A 24,634-nucleotide genomic window follows, 5' to 3' on the forward strand; every position below is an offset into this window, starting at 1 on the left:
CAGCATCACTGTGCTTTTACTTTAATCAGGCTGCAGCTACTGTTTTTTGGGGGTTTTTTGCTGACTACCTCAGTTTTACTAACTTTACTAATGCCCCTTTTTTAGTCGGATATTTTTAACTGACAGTAAAATTTACTGACAGTTGGCATCCCTGCTCCAGTCCACTGGGAGCTGGGAGAGAATCCCAGAGTCCTGCACTGGGAGAGGAGGGGAGCCAGAAGGGGAATAGCACCTCTCCAGTCCACTAGCACTGGGTAGAATACAGGCATCCCGGTTCTCTCCAGGCCCCTACTCCTCTCCCAGAGCAAGAGAGAACTCAGGGGTCTGGGCCCCCAGCCCCTACTCTCCCCATGATACCACTCCCCCCCAATCTCTTCCAACCCCCTCACACTGGGCATCTCAGTGACCAACCCCAGAACAGGACCCAGGCACCCGGTCATTCCCCACCTCCCAACTCCTGCATTCTGACAAGAACCATCCCAGGCTATGCCTTCATTATCGTTGCTTTATTAAGTGACAAGGCCCTGGCCCTGCACCATGCAGGGCCACAGGAGATGCAAACAGACAGACAAATAGACAGACCAACCCAAGGGGGTGGAGAGGGGAGGCTGGTCTGGCACAGCCCTTTGCTCCCCTGGGGGGGTCACAGCTCGGTGCAGTCCAATGCCCTTTGGCAGGATCAGCATAGGGCCCCCCCCCCAACCCAGGGCAACCCCCCAGGCTCCACTCCCCAGTAGGCAAGGGGGGGGGCAGACAGACAGACAGACAGACAGACAGACAAGAGACACACACCCTCCTTCACCGGTGCAGAAGCGCCGACACCCGACAAGACGCAGGACATAACTCTGACCCAACCCCTCCCCCTCCACGTGCGGCTTCATCCAACAGACACAGACCCCTAAGGGCACTAGGACTCCAATCAGCAGGCAGCAAAGGCCCCCCCCAGGGGGGTAGTAGGCAGGACCCCCCACACCCTCTGACCGTAGGGCTCGTAAGGGGATTTGGCAGTTTCTACCAGACCCCAGCACCCCTTGGCATGTGCCCAGCTCAAAGCCTCTAGGACCCAGGCATCCAGGCCCTGCCCCACCCACAGCAGCCTGGCATGGGGGGCTTAGCTTCAGAAGCCAGGTGTCCGGGTCCTGCCCTGCCCACTGCAGTCCAGCAGGCCAGGACCCCAGAGTGGGGACTCAGCTTAGGAACCCAAGTGTCCGGGCCCTGCCCCACCCCCACAGTCCAGGGAGTGGGGTCACCAGCAGGCAGGGGCTGGGCTTCAGGACCCAGGAGCCCGGGCTGGCTCATTGCTGGCCAGGGGCTACTTCGGGGTCCCTGGCTTCTTGGGGGTGGGCGGCTTGCGGCCCTGCCAGAAGTGGCCTTGGATGGTGAAGGCATCGACGCTCATGGAGAGCGAGCGCGAGGGGATGGGTGTGAAGCGCTTGCGGTCTGAGCTGTACTTGTAGACTCCCTCAATCATAGTGGGGGCCACGGCACGGGGGCCACAGCCTGCCAGGCGTGTCAACCCCTCGCCCTCGGTGCCTGCTGCATACAATGCCCGGAACTGGCACCCGCCGTCACGGAACAGGATCAGGAAGTGAGTGGCCGCGCTCTTCTCAATCTCCTGGGGGGCAATGTGGGGGTGGTGGGGTGAGAGGGGGTCAGACAAGAGACCCCCAACCCAGTGCGCATGGGACCCTGCCCCCTGTCCAGCCCCCACAGCCCAGTGCCAATGGGACATGGTCCCCTGCCCTAGCACCACCTCAGACCCTTCTGCCACGAGCCCAGTCCCCATGAGGTTCCCCCCCACCCAGTCTGCCCTGCCCCCATGTGATACCCCCTAGCCCTGGCCCCACAGCCAAAGCCAATGGGTCCTTCCCCACCCACCCCAGGCCAGCCCCCACAGGGGACGCCTCAGCCTTTATCCCCCCTTGCCCTACCCCCAGCCCCCTGCCCAGACCCCATGGGACTTCGCAGGATCCCCCCAGCCTCCAGCCCACCACTCAGCAGGGGATCCCCCTACTCAGTACCCACTGGCGCCCAGCCCAGGACACCCCCCCCGCCCACCCTATCAGGCAAGGCCTATGGGTGGCTGAGACTGGGGCTCCATGGTGCCCACACCCCCCTACAGCCAGGCTGGCACTAACCCCCTGCCCCCCACTACAACAGACCTCAAGCACACGGTTCTTCTGGGGCTCATTGACACGGCCGGCCAGGCAGCAGTGCGCCAGCGCATTGTGGATGATGTGCTTGTTGGACTTGGCGCTTGGCTCCTTGTATAGCTTTGGACCTGCAGGGGGAGGGACCAGGAGGTGCTGTTAAAGCTTGGACAGCCGTGGGGGGCTTAACCCAGCCCCCCTCCCGCCAACCACCTCCCCAGGCAAGGGCCATAGCCAGACCCCATCTCAGCAGCAACTGCATCTGCTGAGGCATCTGGGAATAAGGGCAGCGAGGCCCGGCTGGATGAGGAGGTTCTGTGTACCTGGGGGTGCTGGGCAGGGGACTGAATCCTGTTGGGTTCTGGGGGCTGGATGTGGCGAGGGTCCCATGGGACCTGGGTTGTGGGAGGCTGGGGTATGGGGCAGAATCTGTGTACCAAGGTCTGGGCAGTCCCTCCCCCTACTCAGGTCTGTGAGGGGGAGGAGGGGGGAGAGTAAGGTCCCTTTCCCCATGTACCTGGTGATGGAGGAAACTTCTTTGCATACTTTGGGGGGGGGGGGGGGTGTCTCACCTGTGTACTCAGGCACAGAGGCAGGCGAGGAGGCGGTGGACGCATTCTCCCAGTCCCGCTCGCGGCTCTGGGTGCTCAGGAGGCGGCTTGGAGACACGGGCGATGCTGCCCTGTAGGGGGAAGGGGGTGGGGGGTCAGCCAGTGGGGAAAAGGGGGGTTGCCTGCCCCTCCACGCTCCCTCCCATGCTAACTGGGCACAACCCCTGCCTTGTCATAGCCAGGGCTCTTCCTCTTTCTCCTTCACCCAGGACAGCAGGGACCCTGGTGCCCCCCTGTGGCTCACCTGGACGGATGCTTGACACCGAGGGCATTGCTGTGGTCGTTGGCCACAGTGGACAGGGACAGGGTGGACTGGGAGTACACCTTGCTCAGCCGTGCACCTGCCAGGGGGGACACTGTGCCATCACTCTTTCCCACCCCAACCCCAGGCTCCTGGGCCTGCACCCCCCAGAGCTCCCCACCAAGAACACATTGCACCTCCACCCACCCCCATGGTCACCTCACAGCCCCCTACTTCCCTACAGCCTTCCTTGCCTCATGAGGTCAGAGCTCTGCACACACACAGGCCCCCCATCCCAGGGAACCCTCTGCCCCCCTCTGAGCCAAGAGGACCCCCTCCCTAGGCCCCCTGATCCCCCACACTGAGGTCCCCAAAGCTGTCCCCTGCCTACCGAGTAGGCCCTTGGGGGGGCTGCGGGCCAGGGCAGAGTCATCACAGACGGTGCGGGGGCGGCCACGCCGGTGGGGCCGGGCACCAGGTGCCTTGGGCCTCAGCACCTTGTCCAGGTCTTCCATGAGCTTGAGCTGCTGACGCCGCTGGTGCTCCTGCCGTGTGAAAGCTCCGCGCCGGCCCCCAGCTCCCACAACACCCCCTGAGGCCAGCCCTGCCGCACTCTCCTCTGGCTCCAGCACTGGTGCCGGCGCCCGGCTCTGCTCCTCCACCTCCAGCCTGCCAAATGGACAGACAGCTGTGAGGGCACAGCATAGGGACCCCCCAGCATCCATGGCATTCCCCCAAGCACCCAGACAGCCCTACCAGTCCCATGCCCCCCTCCCCTAGCCCTTATGCCCTCTCCCACTTCACCCCAGCCCTTCACCCCCATAGGACTTCCCACCCCTTGGTTCAGCATCCACAGGGCCCTGTCAGCCCTCATGGAACTGCTCCTTATACTACCACCATGTCTCATCCATGGGACCCCCCCCCAGCAGCCTGACAGCCTTGGTTCCCCCCATCAGGCCCCATGAGTAGGGACATATTTTTCACCCCTTTTCCAGCCATAAGATTTAAACAACTGCTTGGTGCTTAGCCAAGAGCAGAAACCTTGGCTGCTGCTGAAGGCTAGGCCCTTGCCCAGGTTGGAGCTGCAGCTACCTGGCCTCCCCAGTCCCATTACATCACACTGCTCTGCCACATTCCCCTCACCGTGGTGCCTCCTCGCGCCGCTGCTCATGCTCTGCCTCCAGCCACTGCCGGCGCTGGCGCGCCTCCTCGCTGCGCCGCTGCTGCCGCTCCAGCAGGTTGGCCCGCTTCTGCGCCATTTCTGCCTCCACTGCTGCCTCTGCCTCAGCCTGTGCAGGGAGTGGGGGGCTCAACTGGGGCAGGGTGTGCCTATAAGCATGGTCATAGCCCCACAGCACAGGGCTGGCCATGGCCTGTGGCAGCTCTCATACCTTCCATCCCCAGGGTCCTGCCCCCCCCAGTGTTCCTGTCACCACCCTCTCCTGGGCCCCAGCCCTCCCACACCTTCTCTCCATCCCCAAGGGTGTGGCCCCCACCTTGATTCCCACCCCCAGGCAGTCCCAGCCTCTTCCTCACCCCTCTCCATCTCCAGGGTCCTGCCCTCCCCAGTCCACCTTTATCAACCCCTTCTCCAGAGCCATGCCCCCCGCAATTTATCCTGTCTCAGCCACCTGCTCACTGCCCCCCTTGAGCCCTCCAGCTCCAGGCAATGCCAGTTCCCTTCTCATCCCCACCCCCAGCATCCTGGCTCTGCCAACCCCTGCCATCACTCCCTTTTCCTCCCCAAGTCCCCAGCCCACCCACCCCTAGAAGCTGGCCCCCCAGCACCACTCCCTCCATCCCCATGGTCAATCCTCCATCCCCAGGCAGTGCCAGCCCCCTTCCCACCCTGCTTCTATCATCCACCCTCCCTCCCTGCTTCCCCTGCAGTACCCGCTCACCTTGAAGTAGAAGCCGAGGCTGGGACGGGGCTCAGGCTCCAGCCCTTCAGCCACAGAGCCCTCGAGGGAGTCGGCCCCGTTGTCCTCATCACTGTCACTGCCGGTATGCAGGCTGCCCAGTGGTACCTCCACCAAGCTGCTGCGTGGCTCCCCAGGTGATGAGGCATCACTGGTACCATCCCCACATGCCCGTGGCCCCCCTGCCCCCCTTGGCCCACCCCTTGGCCCTGGATCAGGTGACTCTGGCTGGGGCTGGGCTGGGGGCTCAGGCACCTCAGACTCCCCCTCATCCTCGGAGAAGTGGATGGAGGAGCGGGTCTGAACGGGCACCTGGTTGGATGAGAATTTGCGCAGGTGCGGCAGCGTGTCGACATTCTGTGGCGGTGTCAGAACCCGTGTAAGTGGTGGCAACTTCAGCTCCACTGGCCGTGCCCGCTTGGGACTCTTGGGGGTAGCTGCAGGCGCTGTGCGGCTCCGGGGCACTGGCTGCGGGGAGCGGGGGGCAGCCGTGACCACAGCACTGGGTGGACGGCGGGGGGGCGAGGAGGCTGCAGAGGTGGGGGGCGGGCGATTGCCCTTCGGGGCTGGGATGACCCAGGCTTGGCTGGGCCTTTTGTCCTGCAGGAGGCGCTCTTGTTGTGCACTCAGGCGCTGCATGTCCAGCTGCAGTGAGGTCAGTGCTGTGTTGAGCTTGGCCACTGCTCGATTGTAGTCGCCCAGCTCCTCCTCCGTCTTGGTGCCCCCCGGCTCTGGGCAGAAGCTGACTTGGCGTGGCCGCGGAAGTCCGGGTGGTGCCCCCTGCTCATCTCCCCCCTGCGGTGGTGGTGCTGGCAGCTGGGCCACAGGATCTCCAGCCTCATGACGCCGCAGCTGCAGGAAGGCTGACTTGCCCAAGCGCTGGCGGTGCTTGGCAAAGATGGCCTCAATGCGCTTTTTCTGGGCCTCGATGGCACGGCGCTTCTCCTCCAGCCGGGCACCTAGCTCACTCATCTCTGAGCTCAGTGCTGCGCTGCCTGCTGGGCCCAGCTCTGCCACCCGCTCTGGACCTGCTTCTTGCCCTGCGCCTGCTGCCAGCTTCTTCTTGCGCTCAGCAAAGCTGGTCATGCGCACACCCGAGCCGCCTGAGGAGCCCGAGCTGGGGGAGCTGGCATCGTCACCATTTGGGGGCCCGTGGCGGGTGCGGGGGGAGGCCATGGGCAGTGGTTCGGGTGCCTTTGAGGGCTCAGGTGAGTGCAGGTAGAAGCCAGCAGGGGCGCCATCAGGCACCAGGCGCTCGGCACTGTGGATGATCTGCAGTGCCTCCTCGATGGTGGGCAGCTCACCCAGCGCCTCAGTCAACCCATTCTCCAGTGGGGGCTCTGCGGCCCCCCCGGCCACTGCTGCCACCTTGGGGGTCAGAGGCAGCTTGTGGATGGTACGGGTGACTGGGGTTGAGGCTGGGGCAGGGGAGTGGGCACGCCGGGGTGGCGCCAGGCTGTCGGAGCTGGCTGAGCGCAGCAGTCCCACGGGGTTGCCCATCACAATGTCCACGTCGCTGTCCAGCCCAAAGGGGATGCTGAACGACACTGCCTGCGACAGCGGGTGGCTGCTGGGGAAGGAAAGGAGGGGGCACGAGTGATGAAAACTGGCCCCACTGTACTTCCACCCAAAAAGGGACTGGGGTCCACGGGTGGCCCCAATGGGGCCAGGAGCACCCCCACAGGGACAGACCCCAAACCCAAAGGATTACACAGAGCCCCAGACTCACCCTCCTGTACCCCTCAATATGACCAGGGACATCTCCTCAAAAGGGACAGGCTACCCCCAGCCCCCCTGCCTGCCCCCAAGTGATTAGTGACACCCCAAGTTCTCCCAACATGACAGCCCCCCAGAGAGTTCCAGACCCCCCACAACTCCAACAAGTACAGGGACCCCCTGGATGCCCCCAAAGGGACAGAGCTCCCCAGCCCCGCCCCACAAAGCCTCAGCCCCCATATGCCCTAAAATAGACAAGGGCACCTTCCAGCCCCTCCCAAAACAGGCTCCAACCACAAGCCCCTCATCCCCATGGCCCTCAAAATGGACAGAGGCATTCCCAGCCCCCCTTGCTGGCAGCCCAGCCCCCTGCTTCCACCCACAATGACCCCCCAAGTGGTCCCTTGCCCCACCCCCCCACCTGAGCTGCTTCCTGCTCCAGGCCTTGCCGAAGCCGCCTTCCACGTGGGACATCGAGGTCGAGTGGTGCAAGGGCCCTGGGGGGGGAGGGGAAGATAGATGGACATGGACACGGACACAGTCAGACCTGCTCAGTACCCCCGTCCCCTACTCTGCTCTACCCCTGCCCCCATACAATCAAGGCCTGCTCACACCCCCTATCCCTCCCAATAGCTCCGACCCTGCCCCCGCAACAGACAACACCTCCAGCAGGGGGAACCAGGCCAGAGCCCCCTCCACCCTGCCAGGGGGTGTCTCACCAGGTGATCCACGGAGTGGGGACAGTGCTGCTGCCCCAGGGAAGAATGGGTGCCGGAAGCTGAACACGGGGGAGCCACTGTAAGAGACCAGGGGTTGGGGGCAGGTCAGACAGGAGGGCCTGATGCACCAAGCCCCTTATTTGCACACCCCCACCAGCTCCTGGGACAGGTGCAGGGTGTGCTGCACCAGGTGGCCACCAGGGGAGCGCTATGCCCACCCCCCGACCCCAAGAGGATGCTCACTATCCTGGGCTCCCAGCCCGCAACAGGAGCACAGCATCCCCAGCTGCCCCCCAAAACAGAGCCCCCTAGTGTTTCCTCAGGGGATCAGGGCCCCCAGCTGCTCCCCCACACTCACCTGTTGCTGCCGCAGCTGTTGGGAGTCAGGGCATCGCTCAGCCCTGGGGAGTCTGCAAAGACAGCAGTGGCCTCAGCCCCAGCCCTACCTTACCAGCCCTGCTGTCCCCACCCCAGCAGCCAGTCCCCTCCACCCCTGACAGGGTGCAGAGCAGGGCAATCCTGCCCCCACAACTCCCACCCAGGCCCCACCCCCCCACCGCTGAGGCTGGAGCCCAGCCCCCACCCTGGCACAGCTCCCAGGGGTAGAGGGCACTCAGACCTCCCGCACACCCAATGCACCTACTCCTACTCCCCCTCCAAGGTGGTGCCTTCTCAGGCACAGCAGAGAGAACCCCCCACCCTGCCCTCTCCATGGTACCTCTGAGGTCTCCTAGGTCGCGGGGCCGCACGAAGTCGGGCTTCAGCACCTCAAAGCACAGGAAAAGCTCGGCCAGGAAGGCCCCTATGTTCACCTGTGTGTGTGTGGGGCGGGGGAGCACCCATGCTAAGGTCTGGGCACTGTGGAGACTCCCCTCCTACACACCAGCCCCTTCCTCACCACCAAACCTTAGGGGCCCAGGAGAACTGGGAAAACTAGACCCTTCCCTCCCCGCACCCTGCAAGGTGGGCTGTGCCAAGCAGATGCTGGCATCCCTGCCCTACGGTGCCAGGCCCAATTAGCACCACAGGGCCTCATTAGGGGCCTCATTAAGGGGCCTCTGGCTGCTGCAGAAGTGGGGACAGGCCAGAGCCAGGCAGAGTGCCCTCCCCCTATCCCAGGGACTTAACCCTTCATAGCTGAGCCTAGATGCACTGCCCCCCCCCGGGACTTAACCAGTGGCAGCCTGGCACCCCTGCTCACCCGGAGGGCAGGGGGCATGTAGAGCAGGTCCTCCAAGGCCAGCGGGCAGCCTCCTCCCAGGCGCCGGGCACAGAAGTCCTGCAGCAGTTGCAGGTTGTACAGGCTGTCAGCCACAGACATTGGCTCCTTCAGGCACACGTCTGGGAAGGGGGGGGGGAGGGGGTCACACACAGCCCCCACAACATCTTCTACCTCAGGGACCCAGTCCCCACCCAGTGCCCAGCTACCCCATGGCACCCCCCACAGCCGCCCTGCAGTGCCAATCCCCCTGCACCCCATACTGCCTTCCCACCCCACCCTACAGTGCCCTCCATGCCATGCAGTGCCCCCTCCCTGGCCCTGTACCTCTCCCACCATAGTCCTGCTTGCCCCAAGGTGCCCCTCCAGCTCACCCTCAAGGCGCACAAGCTGGGGGCAGTAGTAGTGCAGCATGGCTGCCAGGGCAGCACCGCTGGCCAGGTCCTGCAGCCCAGTGATGGCAGGGAAACAGGGTGCCTGTGTGGGCAGCACCTTGTCCTTCCGGTACCGGATCTGAAAGTAGAAGGACCGGGGGGGGGGGGTCAGTACCAGGGCCACAGACCTCCGTGCAGGACCCCTTGCACCAAAAGCTGGAGGCAGGCACCTGCTCCCCCCACCAACCCCCCACCCCCCAAGCTGGTGCCCCCCTCACCCCCAGAAGGGTGGAAGGGACGCCCTGACATGGCGCCACATGCTGGGGGTAGGGGGGAGGGAAGAAGGGAGAAGGGAGGGGCTGTGGCTGGGGTCCCAGGGGTAAAAGGGGCAGGACTAGGGCAGTTTGACTGAGCCCCACTCCCATCCCAGGGCCTAGCACTGCCCCACAGGCCTGGCAGGGATGAAGCAGGGTGGGGTAGGGGGGGATGCGACAACAAGGAGAGACTCCCCCTTTGCAATCCAGGCCCCCACACAAGAGACAAGACACAGCCAGCAGGCACAGACAGAGAGCAGCCAGACAGACGGATACCCAGAGGGAAGGGGAGGGGAAGGGAAGGGGGACAGCCTCTTTGCCCTGGCTGGCACCACACTGGGGGTCTGGGCCCAGACACTGGGGTCCAAAGGACCCGCCCCAGGGGCATGGGAGAAGGGGCTGAGGCCAGGAGGGGTGTCAACCTCTCGCCCACACCAGAAGCTGGGCAGCCCAGATCCAGGCAGTATGGGAGGCTGACACAAGAGAGGCTGACTGAGGGGGCATGCCACGAGGCCCTGAGCCTGGGCACACCCTTGCCCAGACCTGGCATGGGCTGCACCAGGCACCACTCCTAGAACTAGCGCCAGGGCCAGAGCACCCACAGCTCAGGGCAAGCTGTGGCTAGTGCCAGCTACTATGGGGCAGAGGTGGGCACCCTAGAGCCCCCCCCAGCCCAGGGCAGGCTGCAGGGAAAGCGCAGCAGGGCGGGCATAGCAGATACATTACCACAGGAGGTTTACTCCCCGACTCCTTCAAACAAAAAGCGATGGCATGCTGGAGCCAGCAGCAAAGGAAAGAGAAAGCCTCATCAATGCCCCAGTTGGCAGGTATGGGGGATGGGGGGGGCAGCCAGGCCTGCAGGGGGCAGCCCAAGAGGGTGCAGGATGGGTGATACAACCTTCCCAGCACGTACTAGGGGGACCAGTGCCATCTGCTGCCCCCCACTAGTATCATTTGGAGCTGGCTAACCCTTGGGGCAGTGGCTGGGACCCCAGACTCTTTGGTGGGGGGGTGGGAAGGAGGGGAGGGGGAACAAGCAGAAGGGAGGGGGGCATTGCATGCTACCCCTCTCAGGGTCTCTTAGCTCAGCACTGACCCCCCACCCCCAAAGTGGCTGCAGCTGGAGACCCCCAAGCAGACAGTGCTGTGTATGGGGGGGATTTGGGGACCCCCATTCACAAAGGGGATCTCTCCTCACACCAGCCTGGTTCAGGTGGTGCCCCCCCCCAACCCAGCCTCCCCAGAACCACAGGCAGGAGCTAAGAGACAGAAGGGGGGAGGGGAGAGTGAGCAAAGGATGCTGGGATGCAGACACCCATGCTCCAGCCCTCCAGCTGGAGGGATCTCAATCCCCTCCATTAGCACAGCCATGGGAGAGTCCATGCCACCCCTCACTATCCCATAATGCTCTAGGCCACAATCTCCCCTGCCCTGGCACAAATGGTCCCACATTGTCACAATGCTGTGGGCTGTCCTCATCACTCCTGGGGCAGGCTGTTGTGCCCTGGGGCCACCACGGCCACTGCCCCAAGCCCCAATCCCACAATGTTCTGGGCTGTCAGCCCCAAAGCAGGCATGTTTCCCCAATCCCACAATGCTTTGGGCCATTACTGCCCCACCTAGCCCAGCAGACACTACCTCATATTCCCACAATGCCCTGGGCCACTCCTGCTCCACCCCCGCAAATTGGCATAGCCAAATTGGCATCACCAATTCGTTCCCATAATGCCTTGGGCTGCCCCTATTACCCCACAGCAGGCACCTTTTCTTCTCACAATGCCCCAGGCTGCTCTCACTGCCTCATGGTGTGCACTTTTCCATCCCACAGTGCCTTGGGCCACCCCTGCACCCCACCCAAGCTGGCAGCCCTTCCATCCCACAGTGCCCCAGGCTGTCCCCACTACCACACAGCAGGCACCTTTGCATTCCACAATGCCCTGGGCCACCCCCAACCTGGCATCCTCCCTCCACCCTACAATGCCCTGGGGCAGCCCCCTATACAATGCCCTAGGCTGACCCCACTGCCCCATGGTGGGCACTTTTCTATCCCAGAGTTCCCTGGCTCACACCAAGCTGGCACCCCCTCCATCCCACAATGCCCTGGGGCTGCCCTATCGCCTCCTGGAGGGCACTTTTCCATCCAACAATACCCGATTCGCCCCGCTTCCCCCCGCTGTGGTGGGGCCCAGCATCCTTTCCTCAAGAGCTCCCGGCATGCAGCCCCAGTCCCCAGCATGAGGGCTGGGGGGAGAAGACAGAGAGGCCCACTTACAGGAACCAGTTTCCAGTACCACCGGGTGGGACACTGAAGCGGAGGAAGGAGAAAGGCGCCGGAGGAGGAGAGCGGCGCAGAAGAGAAGAGACAGGAGCGTCACACCACGTCAGCTGGGGGGTGGGGGGTGCTCCTGCACCCCGGGCAGGGGCCCGGAGCCACAAGAAGCCACCCCTGGGGGGCAAAAGGCAGGAGGGGCTGGCAGGGACAAGCATGGGGGGCTGAGACTAGCCAGACCCCTCCAGCTTGAGAGGGGAACGGGACCACCCAAAACAGAGGGGAAGGAGTGGGGACCAGCCACAGCTCCCCCAGAGTGAGAGCCAGCAGGGAGGGGGACCCCCAGAGGGGGGAGCACAGAGGGAGATCCCCGAGACTGTGGTGCCTAGCCTCCCCCCCCCCAAACAGACCCCCTGCTTCATGCCACCAGGGGTACCCACCTTGTGGCCGGGGGTTGAGGGCTGGGCCAGCCCTTCGGTGCCCGGGGTAGGGCGCTGGGAGCTCTCCCGCTCTGTGCTGTCTTGCAGCTTGCGGGTCACCTGTGGGGGGAGGGGGTTAGTCTGTGACCGGGGGGGCAAGGGGAGACCCCAGCCCCCCACTAGAGATGGGGTCCCTTGAGGGCACTGCAGCCCTGTGGCATGACTCCCCCTGCAGACTCCAAAACCCCCAAGCCCCCCCATGCCCTCTGCCCCCCACCCAGCACCTCCCCATGCCCTTTGGCCCCCATATTGCACCCCAGCCCCATACCATGTCCACCCAGCACAGCAGCTTCTGCTCCCAGGCATCAGGCCCCATGTCCATGCCAGGGGGCGTGGGTAGTGAGCTCGTGGCTTCTGTGGCAAACGCCACCATGAGCGAGTCAATCACAGCCAGGTGGGCACCCTGCAGACGGCAGGGGGCGGTCAGCACCGGCCCTGTACCCCCATCCCTCTGAGTCAGCAGCTCCCTGACCCCTGGGGCAACATCCCAATCCCCCCCCCCCCCCCCCCCCGACAGCCCTCAGGATTCCCGCCACTACCACCCCGCAGAGATGACCTCCAACTGGGCCCCATGCCCACAAATGGCAGAGACTGCCTCCCCCAACCCTGAGCCCTGCCTGCAGCTGACACCACTCACCAAGCCCCGCCCCTCAAGTATCACCCCTGCCTGATACCCCCCCCACCCCAGTAGTACCCCAGCCACTCCCTGGCCCACATAGCCCCATGCCCCCCTTAGTAAATGGAGCACAGACTGACACCCTTACAGCCCTTGGGGGTTCAGGGCCTGATTCCCAAGGATGGATGAGCATGTGGGTCACCCCCTGGGGCTTACCCAAGCCCCCCAAACCAGCGAGACCCCAGCTGGCCCAGGCCCTATTGTCATGAACACCACTCTAGGCCCCAACCCCCCTGCCACTGTGTAAGGACCTGCTGCTGCGGACACCACTCAGGGCATTCCGCAGCCTCCACTGTGGGAGCCCCCCCATATGGTATGCCTCCCAGCCAAGGCCTGGCATTGCCCAAGGCCTCATTACCACAGTTGCTACTGAAGGCCAGAGGCTTGCCTCTGGCCTGGGGGGCAAAGCCAGACCCCCTCCTCAGCCCCCTGGGGCAGCAATTTCAGTGTCCCCAGGCCATGGGGGGGGAGGGGGGCAGGGTTTGAGAGGGAGTGGGCCACTGGCAACAGCTTTCAGAGGGGTTGTGGGAGCCAGGACTCCTGGGCTCTGCCATGGTCTATTGTGCCCCCCCCCCAGTGCAGTGAGGCTTTGCAGGGGGATAGAATAGCCTCCCTATGACTGGGGACCCATGGGGGAGCACCCAAAGCTACTTGGCCCCCCACCTTATCAGTGTGGTGTCCCCCCTCCCACAATCAGGGACCCCTGCCCCTAGGATCAGGACCAGGCCTGCCCCTCCCCCAGCCCTAGCAGGTGGTAACCCGCTTAGCGGGCTCTGCCTGGTACTGCCCCCCCAGTCTGGTTAATACTTAACAACCCTTCAGCAACTATTAAACCCAGTAAGGGGGTGGGGGAGGGGGTGTCAGCTAAGCCCAGACCCAGCAGACTGGACCGTCCTGGCACAGAGACACCCTACTTCCCCCATATACAGTGTGGTCCCCAGCCATGCTTGGGGGAGGGCAAGACCATTGTTGCCCTCTGTGCCTGCAGCCTCCCCCACAAGCCCTGTTCTGCCCAGTAGCTGCTAATCTCCGTTGTCTGTACTGGGGGGGGGGGGGAAATGCCCAATTCCCTCACCTGCAGAGAGGAACAGGTGCCAACAGGGTTCCTGAGGCAGCCCTAGACCCCACAATAAGGGAACCCTGGGCAGACACCCCCTCTCACCCCTCCTCCACCCAGCTGCTCTGCGGAGTCAGCAGCAGCCCCCTGCCCCCAGAGGTGTAAACAGGCCAGAGGGCCCTCCCTGGGCAGGGACAGAACCCAGGTCAGGGACACCTGCATGCTAACAGAAGCCAGGTGTCTGGAACACATGCACACGCATGCATACTCACAGAACTCAAGCATCCAAAACACATGTGTACATACAGGCAGAACCCACATGTCCAAGACACACACACACACACACACACACACACAAACTCAGAAAGAACTCGGGAGTCTGGAACATGCATACACACAGAACTTAGGCATCTGGGACACACACATGCTAACATGCATACGCATGCACGCTCACAGAACCCAGGTGTCTGGGACATGCACACACCTTTACATGTACACACACCTGGGTTCTACACATATCCAAGACATGCACATACACACATGCACACTCACAGAACTCAGGCATCCAGAACATGCAAATTCACAGAACCTAGGTGTCGAAGATAGGCGCACAAGTGCACACAGAACCCTGGTGTCTGGGACATGTGTATACACATGCTCACAGAACCCAGGCATCCATGGCATGCACATATGCATACAAAACCCAGGTGTCCCAGAGACTTATACACGTATGCTCACAGAACCCAGGCATCTGGGAGATTTGCACACATGCTCATAGAACCCAGGCATCCAAAACATGCATACACGTGCATAACCCAGACGGCCAAGACATGCACACATGTGCATGCATGCTCACAGAGCTCAGGTGTCCAGCACAAACACAGAACCCAGGTGTCTGGGACAGGCACATACACAGAACAGGCACACACGCTCACAGAACCTAGATGCCTGGGACATGGAGACGGGCACAGAACCTGGGTGTCCGAGACATGTGCATACAAGCACGTGTGCTCACAAAACCCAAGTGTCATGGATGCCTAGGTTCCGCACGCATGTACATGTCCAGGTCATGCACCCACCCCTTCTCTAGTCCCAGTGCCCCTGTAGGCAGCATTGTTAGGAGATGCCTGCTCCCCCTGGTGGTGTAAGCCCCTCCCCCCACACACCAGGGAGACAAGGGCCTGACAGCACCCCAGGATCCAGCTGTGGGGGGGCTGGGAGCCAGCCAGGATCCAACATCTGGGGCAAGAATTACAGAGACGCCCTGCCCCACCCCTCAGGTCACAATCTGGCCCTTTCAGCACCCTGAAACCCAGTCAGAGGGGCCCATGCCCTGGCAGGCCTCATGTTCCTGCTGCACAGCCAGCAACCTGCCCCAGCTAAGGCTTGCCAGGCACACGCAGAGAACCCAGGTGTCTGGGACATCCACACACACACAGACAACCCAGGCATCCAGGACATTGGCGCGCGCACACATACACACCCCACCCCACCCCAGAACACATACATCCGGGACACCTACACACAGAAGCCAGGTATCCAGGACACACAGACACACTATGCCTGCCCCACAGAACTCAGGTATCTGGGATGCATGTGTACGGACAACCCAGGTGTTTGGGGCACCCGCACATACAGAGACCCTGGTGTCTCGGACACTGGTACATGCACACACAGAACCCATGCATTTGGGACACACACACAAACCATTCTCCACAGAACAGAGGTACCCAGGACACCCCCTGCACTCTCCCGCTCCCAGGCATCTGAGACACCTGCACATACAGACAACCCAGGTGTCTGAGGCATTGGCATGCATGCACATACACACCCCACCCAAAAACCCAGGCATCTGGGACACCCACAAACAGAAGTCAGGCATCCAGGATACACATGGACACACCCCACAGAACCCAGGTATTTGGGGCACACGCACATATAGACAACTCAGACATCCAGGACACACACACATACAGAGAACCTAGGTGTCTGGGACACCTGTACATGCACACACAGAACCCAGGCCTCTGAAACACACACACACGCACGCACAAACAGAGACAACCTCCAACAGAACCCAGACGTCCAGGACGCATACACAACTTGACCCTGCTGCAGGCATCTGGGACACATGTGCATGTAGAGAACCCCAGCATCCAGGACACCAGTATGTGCACACACAGAACCCAGGCCTCTGGGACATACACAGACAGAGACCACTCCCCACAGAACCCAGGTGTCCAGGCCAAATTCCCTCATCCCCCCCAGGTGTCCGGGACATGCACGTACAGAAAACAAAGGTGTCCAGGACAGTCACATGAACTCATGCACACACACCCGACACATGTGTGCTCACACACACCACACCCTATAGAGCTCTGGTGTTTGGGCCCTGCCATCCGCACCATGTTGAGGGGTGCGTGGTGCAGGTCAGCAGCGGTGACGGGGCGGCCGTGCAGCGCAGGAGCCAGGCCATGCTGGGCCAGCAGGGCCAGGAGGGCAGTGTGGTCACGGGGGGCCCCACCCGCCTCGGTCCCTGGCAGGGCCTGGCGCCAGGCACGGCACAGCAGCTCGGCCGACAGTAGCAGGCGCGTCACCGGTGGCTTCACGTGTTCCTGCGCATACTGGTCCGTGTACACCGGCTCCTGAAGCTCCAGGGGCACCTTCCCTAGGGGGGAGGGAGGTGGGGGGTCAGACTGGGCTGTGACAGAGGCCCCCTGGCCCCAGTCCCACTGGGGTGTCCCTGACCTCTGCAAGACTCCCCCCCCCCATACCGCACAGCCCTCTGCCCTAGCCCCGTCCCCCACAGGCCCTTCCTCCATATCCTCTCAGCTCTCTGGGACCCCCCGCCACCAATAGGACCCCACCCCACTCCTTTACTACCCTGGCAGCCTCCCCTGCCCCTGAGAAACCCTGATACCCTCCCCCACCCAGGCCCAAGAGGTCTCTGATGCCCCCCACACACCTGCCAGGCTCCTGCAGCAGCCCCAGATTATACCACCCCACAGTGCTGTAGCAGTTTGGCATCGGGGGCAAAGCCCGCAGTGGCAGCCCACCCTGCCCCCAGCACATATCCAGGGGGCACATGCCCCCCATGCTTGCCCAGCAGTGTATGCAGAAGTGGGAGCCACCCTCCCTGCATCTGGGCAGCACCTGTTGGCACCCCTTTGCTTTGGTGACTGAGGCGGTTGCCCCGCTCACCCCACCCCTTGCTATGGTACTGCTGCCCTGCCCCCCCACACCCAGGAGCCCCCATGTCCCAGGGTGACAAGCAGATCTGGGTGGGGGGTGCTGCGAAGGAATCCCCTCCCAAAGGAGCCAGGATCCCAGGCAAGTCGAGGCTGAGGCCGAGGCCCAGCCCCAGCAAGGGTCAAGGGGGAGCCCTGCCCTGCCCTGCCCTGCCCCCAGGCCCCCAGCTCAGGGCCTTGGGAGGAGCTCAGGAGCCCTGACTCCCTCCCTACCCCCCACAGCAGGGTTTCGGGGTGGCCGCAGGGCTGGGAAGGGCCCCCCTCTCCCGAAGCCTGTGCAGACGCGTCAGGGCGGGGCGGCCCCCACGCCGCAGCGGGGTTCCCAGGTAGGGGAGGGTGCGGACAGACAGGCAGAGACAGACGGGCAGCCGCCCATGCTGGTACTTGGGAGCCTGACCCCAGACACCTCAGTCCCGGCAGCCCTGTGCGGCAGCTGGGGTGACCCCCAGCACCACCCCAGCCATGGGGGTTGAGGCTTGGAGCAGGGGAGAGACACCCCCTCCACCCCAGTGCACCCTGAGCCATCTCCCATTAATTCCTTCAGAGCCAGTCCCAGGGAGGCCCCAGCAAGGCTCTTCCCACAATGCACTGGGGGTCAGCCCCTGGCGTGAGTCTGCATCTCGCCATCCCGTGTCTCCCCTTCCTCTGGAGATGACCCCTACCCCTGCCCCTGCCTGCTTGCCCCCGCCCCTCCAACTTCTTCGATGAGATGGCGGAAGTAGGTGGGAATCCTGGGGCGGGGAAACAGGTTGGGCCTGCTGCTCCTGGCTCCAGGCCCAGCCGAGGCGTGGCTGCCCCAGCCACGGCCACCAGCCCCCAAACACCTGGGTTCCCCAAACTCCCTCCACCCCCAGAGGCCCCCAGCCCTGGATACATTTTGCCCAGAGCCCCCAGGATGCCTAGGTTCTCTGCCCCTGCCCCCAGCTGGATGCCTGGGTTCCCTGAGCAGCCCTGCCCCTCTCCCCAGATGCCCAGGTTCCCTGGAGCCCACCCCACCTTGGCTGTTGGGATTCCCTACCCCCATGGGCTCCCGGCCTTGTATGTTCAGGTTACCTGGAGTCCCCCTGGATACCTGGGTTCTCCAAGCCCTCCCCAACCCACTCCCAGATGACTGGGGTCCCCAAGCCTCTCCCCACAGACAATGTACTTGCCCAGCCAAGGTGTTGAGGGGGTCAGGACACCCCCTGCAGCTCCCTCCTCATGTTGCATTCCCCATGAGCCCCAGTCCCACCCTGGGGCAGAAGCATTCCAGCACTGGGTGCCCCCCCTTCCCCCAACAGGTGGCACGGCCCACGCAACTGAGTCAGCACCGGGCACGGGACTCGCTCCGGCCCGCGGGCACCGCCTCCCTCCCCCCCATGGCACTGAGCCTGGAATTCCCCACCTCGTGCTGGGAACAGCCAGATCCTGAGGACAGGGTGGGGGCAACCCCCCCACCCCGGGTGTGATAACATGGGGCCGCTACAAAGCTAAACACAGCGGATCAGGAGTGAGAGGCACCAGCGGGGCTGGGGGTGGTGGCAGGCATCTGCAGGTCAGGAGTGAGGGGCACCAGCTGAGCTGGAGGGCAGGGGGCTGTGGGAGTCCCCAGCTGCACCAGGTCCCAGGAGCTGCATCAGGAGAGCAGGAGTGGTGCAGGGTGAAGGGGGAGAGTGACACCCCTGGAATCAGCCCAGCCTCAGTCCTGGGGCCTTGTATCCCCAGCCAGCCAGCAAAGCCCCCACCTGCCATGGACACACCATGCACAGCTGACACAACACCACTGGGTCCTGGAGGGAAGCAAAGCCTAGACACAGGCAGGGACACACCACACCTGCTCTAACCACTCAGCACCACACCCCTCCTACAGCTGGGGGAGGGGAACCCAGGTGTCCAGGTTCCCAGCTCCAGCCACTGGACCCCAGGCCCTCTTTCTCCACAGCAGGAGGAACCCAGGTGTCCAGGCTCCCATACCCTTATACCTCCACTATATCCCATACTTCCTTCCTCAGGTGGGTAGACAGAACCTAGGCATCAGGGCTCCCAGCTCTAACCACTGGGACCCACACTCCTCCCAGTCCTGGGGGAAAAGAAACCAGGCACCCTGGCTCATCGCCCCTGCTCTGACCACTAGGCCTCACTCCCTTCCCTGACCAGGAGAGAACCCAGGCATCCCATTCCAGGGGATTGGCCAAGGGGCCAGGCCTGGCCAAGGACTGCCAGGGCCACAGTGCCTCCCCCTCCTCCCCAACCCACTGCAAGGTCATGATGCCCAGCAGGGCTCTGCTCTACTTAACCCTCCCAATGCCGTGAGGGGTGTTCTGCTCCAGGCATGGACTCCCCAGAGGAAGCTGCACTGGGCAGGGGGGTGACCCAGAATCCCCTGCTCCCAGCAGCAGCACCAGTATCCCACAATGCATTGCTGTAGCCCCCCCATGATGACATCACTAATTACCCCCCTGCCCACCACAGGAATCCAGCATGGGGCACTCCGCCTTGCTGGAGTGGGGGGGGGCGGACACCTGGGTCCTGTGCCCGGCTCCACGATCCCCTCCAGGCCTCTTACCCAGCGCCCACCCCGCAGGGGAGCATGGCAGGAGATATGGGTCCCCACCCCGAGTGAGGGCACCAGCCAGTGCCAGGCCTAGGCGCCGCTTCCGCCGGGACCTGGACTTTAGACCCTGCAGGAGCCTGGTGTGGAGATGGAAGCCAGGGGCCCATGGCCCAGCCCTGCCAGGTCCCCCCCAGAGCCAGCCGTACCCAGGCACCCACCACACTGCTGTGGGGGCTCTCAGCTCCCCTCCAGAGCTAGCCATACCTGGGACCCAGCCCCACAGGCCTGGTGGTTCCCAGGCCCCCAGATCCTGCTGCACCTAGGCACCAGCCAACCCCCTAGTGTGCCCCAGAGCCAGCCGCACCCAGGACCCGGCCCCACAGCCCTGCCAGATCCCGGGCCCTGGTGCCCCGGAGACAGCTGCACCGAGGCACGAGCTTTACAGCCCTGCTGGTTGCCCCCAGCCGGGCAGCCTGGGCACGAGGATGGTGGCGGCTCCCAGCACACCCAGCCCAGCCCCCCCTCGTTACTTCCAGGTCAGCGGCTCCATCCCCGCCTGGCCCGGCCCCGCAGGGCACCCCCGGCCCCCGCGCAGCGCCCCCACGGGCATTAACCCTTTGCTGCCCGCCACGGCCTGGCCCGCGGGTTACAACTGCGTGATCCCCGCCCCGCGTCACGCGTGTCGCCCCCCCCGCAGCCGCAACAAAGCGCAGCCGGCCGGGGGGACACAAAGGGCCGGGCACGCACACGCCGTGCACACGCCTGCACCTGTCGGGCCCCCTCGTGTCCGGCAGGCGCAGCTCCGGGGGCGGCAGTGCACAATGGTTAGAGCCGGGTGGGGCCCGAGCGGAGTCCCCCCCGGGGGAGCCCGGCGTCCGAGCCGGCCCAGCCCCCCAGGGCGGCGGCCACCCAGCGCCGGGGGCAGGCGGCGGGCGATGCTGCCGGCCCCGATCCCGATCCCGCCCGACCCCCCCCGGGCCATACCGGCGCCGCCGTGCGCGGTGGCGAGCGCCCAGGCCAGGCTGGCGGCGCGGCGGGCGCGGGCGCTGTCATACTGGTCCAGCGGGCGGATCTCGGGCACCAGCGCGCGCCGCATGGCCCCGATCCGGGCCCCGATCCGGACCCCGAGTCCGATCCGGCTGCGGCGGCGGCGGGTCCCGCATCCCCGGCCCGGCGGCGCCCAGGTGCGGCCCGCGCCCCGCCCCACACACGTCACCGCCGCGGCTGTCAATCACGGGAGGGGGCGGGACCGCGGGCAGGTGCGGGCGGGGGGTCGGGCCTTTGTGTGCGCGGCGTGTGTGTGCATGTGTGTGCACGTGTGCGTGCAAGTGTGATGTGTGCGCCTGTGTGTATGCACGTGTGCGTGCGTGCGTGCAAGTGTGATGTGTGTGCCGGTGTGTGCATGTGTGAGTGTGTGCGCACGCACCTGTGCACGCGCATGCCTCTGTGCATATGTGTGCACGTGCACATATGTGCGCATGTGTTTGTATGTGTGTATGCATGCGTGTGTCTGGGTGTGTGCACGTAACACCCCCCTGCCCGCCCCTAGGAGGGTTGCACATGTATGTGTGTGCACACATGTGTGTGATCCTCTATGGTGGGTGTGTACATGTGTATGTGTATGCACACATGTGTGCAACCCTCTATTGGGGAAGTGCACACTATAATGCGATCCTCCATGGGGGGTGTGAACATGTATGTATGTGCACACATGTGTGTGTGACCCTCCATGGGGGTGTATATGCCCCTGTGCACATGTGCAGTTCTTCCTTTGTGCATTGCCCCCTGTCCTTCCTCTGGGTTTTTGTGGACATGGGTGTGCATGTGCACGTGTGCAGTGTCCTTGCCCTTCCCCACAGGTAGGTGCGTTTGTACGTGTGCTTGTGCAATCTCCCTCCCTCCTCCCCCCAGCCGGGAGGGGGGGGAGGTGCACATACGTGCAACTGCCTGGAGGACTGTGTATGTACATGTGCACAATTCCCCTTTCTTTCCCTGTGGGGAGTTTGTGTATCTGTGTATATGTGTGTGTGTGCATCCCTGCCCTTCCTGATAGGCATGCATGCACAGGTATGTGTGTCCATGCTCATGCATGTGTGATTTCTCTGCCTGCCCCCTGGTGTGGGGGATCTCCCTGCTCTTCCCTGTTAGTAGAGGAGAAGGGAGGTGTGCGCACATGTGTGCAGGGGGAGGTGAGAGTGCCCAGGATCCCCTGGCCTTGCTCACCTATGCTTGTCGGCACTTGCATGTATGTGTGCACACAGTCCGCCTGCCTTTCCCCATGAGCATGTGCAGGTGTGTGTGTGGGGGGATGTGCGCACACCTGGCACATGTGTACAATCCCTCTGCCTTTCCTCAGGGCATGTGTGTGCATGTATGTGTGCTCCTGGGCACAAGTGTGCAATCCTTCTGCCTTTCTCCCTGGTATGTGTATGCGGGTGCATGTGACTATGCTTGGGATCCCCCTACCTGGCCCCGAGGGCATGTGTAAATGTGTGGGGGTGCATGTGTGTGCACATGATGCCCCTGCCCTTCCCCACAGGCGTGCACATGTATGTGTGAGCATACGGGGGACTCCTTTGCACAAGCATGGGTGAAGCTGGGGCAGCGGTCAGTGGTCTGTGACAACCCCCACCCCGCCCTCCTCTCCCCAGTGCCAGGTCTCCAGGGGTGGGGGAACCACAGGGAGAACCCAGGTGTCCTGACTCCTTACCCCCTCCCTAACTGGGGCTGCCGTACCCCCCAGAGCTGTGGGAGAACCCAGGCATCCTGGCTTGCACACTCCTGCTGAGGCCCCAGGATAAAAGCCAGGTGTCCTAGCCCTGCTCTAAACACTAGCTCCTGCTCCCTCATGCTGCCCTTGGGCATTGGGGCTGGGGCCTTGGCCCAGCTCCCCCCACTCAGGATGCTGGGTCAACATGGACAGTGACAGGGCAGGGAGGGTGTTCACAGCTCGACCCCCAAAGACTGGCTGGGATGGGGGTCAGGGCCACATGGCAGGGGAGGCTGGGACCAGGGGGCAAGGACAGAGCGGGTGGTAGCCCCATAGGGGGCTGGGGAAGGTGAGGGCTGTTTCTGCTGGTGATAAAGGATTAATATGCTGGGATGCACAGCTGGCACACACCTGGGAGCACATGCCACAGCCCCACCCAGGGGAGCTCAGGCAGCCCCCCCTCCCCCCAGCCCTCAGCAAACAGGGGTGGGAGGGCAGGGACACAGTGCATGCTGGGAGCCCTGCTTGTGGCACTCAGCCCCCGTGGATGCTGGCCCATGGAGTCCAATTTAGTGCATGCTGGGAGTCTGGCCATGGTACCTGGCCCAGTGCATGCTGGGAATTCTGTGGCCCTGGTGACTGGGCCCATGGGGTAGGCTGGCAGGTGTGGGGTTGGGGGGAGCTGCTTGCTGGGGGCCCCAAGAAACACAATCCTTTCTGCTGGGCCAGGGACCTGTGTGTCCAGGAGGCCAGATGGGATGGAGCATGATCCCCAGGGCCCTGTCCTCCAGGCCTGCAATGGGTTAATTCCACATGGGATTAGCATGCCACAGCTATGCCAGCCACCTGATCCCCAGTAAGAGGATTAATGCCCACGTCACAGCCCCAGGACCAGGCTGAGAGAGTGAGAGAGAGAGACCTGGACACTGGGTTCTGTATGTGTGTGTGACAGACCCAGATGTATGGGGTGTGTACATGTGTGCATGCATGCACACGTGTGTGCACATGAATGAACATGTGTGTCACTGGTGCCCCTTGCAGGTGTTTGAACTGTACCCTATGTGTTTCCAGCTGTATCCCCTGGACACCTGGGGTCCATGTATGGCACTGGCCTTGGGATCTCCAGGACTGTCCCACAACAGCACCAGCCCCCTCTGCCCCCTTATCCAGTCCACACCATCTCCCCCACTTCCAGCAGCCACAGCTGTGAGGCCTGGAAACCAGGGAGATGGGGGGGCCCCCAGAGGCTCTTGGCAGGGTGGGGGGAAGGAGGGAGATGTAGCTTAGCAGTGGTCTGAACTCGGGCAGGAAACAGGCACAGTTGCACCTTCTAGACTAACCAAACTAGGGAGCCATCCACCCAGCCACACCCCATTCATCCACCCACCTATCCATCCACTCCTCCGTCCATCCTCCTGTTCATCCACCCAGCCATCTATCCAAAGACCCACCCCCCTCTCCATCTGTCTGTCCATCCATCATAGTGCGCTATGGCTAGTCCCCAAGGTGCAGCTCTACCTGCCTTTTAGGGAAGTAAGGCCCAGAAGTTGAAAGGGTGGGGGGTTCTTTGCTGCTCCCCGCTGAAAGTGTGTATACATGCTCACATGCCCTGATGGCTGCAGTGTATGTGCATGCATGAGACCCAGACACCTGGGTTGTGGGGTGGGGGCAGTGATTTGCACGTCCGGCCCAGAGCCTTTTCTTTCTAGCTGCAGAGAACAGGATGTGGAGCAAGTGCTGGAAACCGCAGCAGCTCTGAGTTTGGTTGGAGACCTAGCAACACCTTTCCTGGCGGAGCAGCAAGACTGTGGAATCAATGCTAGGGCAGCTGTGGAGTCTCCATTGCTGGAAGGGTCCAAGCAGAGGCTGGACAGGCACTTGATGGGGATGCTCTGGGCCTAGCAATGCCTGTGCTCCTGGGCCTGGGAAGGAAATGTTACCCCCTTTTGGCTCCATGTCAGAGGTTTTGAACCTCCTGCAGAGGCACTGGGTGTTGGCTGCAACCCAGGTTGGGGGTGGCTCCTGCTGGGACTTACACTGGAAAGATCCTGGCTAGAGGCTCTGATCCCTCTGCTCAGGGGCAGACTGACACAGCATTAGGGTCAGGAAGGGATTTCTCCCCTGGATGGAATGGTTTTACCCTCAGCCCTGCTGCTGGCACAGGGGTGACTATGTGTAACCCGCCCCCCAGCCTCACTTCCCCGGTCAAGGACAAAGCTCCTGGCAGGTGCTTCCTGGAGAAGAGGGGACATCAGGCACTACAGCCTTGGGGGAGCTCCTGCTGGTCCCCCACCAGGCTATGGGGTCAGGGCGGGTAGGACAGGGCCTGTCTCTCTGCTCTGGACCCCAGGTACCCCTTCCCACCCCCTTAACAATGAACAGAAGCTACAAAGCCCAGG

General features: G+C 63.2%; 1 protein-coding gene across 5 annotated transcripts; it reads right to left on the reverse strand.

The window, feature by feature from the left end:
• Positions 1-491: 491 nt before the first annotated feature.
• On the reverse strand, positions 492-20,714 carry CAMSAP3 (calmodulin regulated spectrin associated protein family member 3). Of its 5 annotated transcripts, none has more exons than XM_059732430.1 (19): positions 20,510-20,714; positions 16,150-16,412; positions 12,280-12,414; positions 11,973-12,071; positions 11,536-11,568; positions 9,990-10,037; positions 8,950-9,088; positions 8,558-8,697; positions 8,075-8,168; positions 7,715-7,766; positions 7,357-7,433; positions 7,059-7,134; positions 4,904-6,488; positions 4,146-4,291; positions 3,394-3,671; positions 3,006-3,102; positions 2,723-2,832; positions 2,163-2,281; positions 492-1,615 (listed from the first exon to the last, which is right to left on the reverse strand). In XM_059732430.1, exons 1-19 carry the CDS (start codon positions 20,619-20,621, stop codon positions 1,313-1,315), a joined length of 3,906 nt encoding a protein of 1,301 aa, XP_059588413.1. In that variant the 5' UTR covers positions 20,622-20,714; the 3' UTR covers positions 492-1,312. The 5 variants fall into 5 exon arrangements, with proteins under 5 accessions (XP_059588413.1, XP_059588412.1, XP_059588414.1 ...); XM_059732429.1 differs by having other exon boundaries at positions 4,904-6,491; XM_059732431.1 differs by lacking the exon at positions 11,536-11,568 and having other exon boundaries at positions 4,904-6,491.
• Between the last annotated feature and the right edge of the window lie 3,920 nt (positions 20,715-24,634).

Source organism: Alligator mississippiensis, chromosome 8 (assembly GCF_030867095.1).
Source record: "Alligator mississippiensis isolate rAllMis1 chromosome 8, rAllMis1, whole genome shotgun sequence".
Taxonomy (NCBI): domain Eukaryota; kingdom Metazoa; phylum Chordata; order Crocodylia; family Alligatoridae; genus Alligator; species Alligator mississippiensis.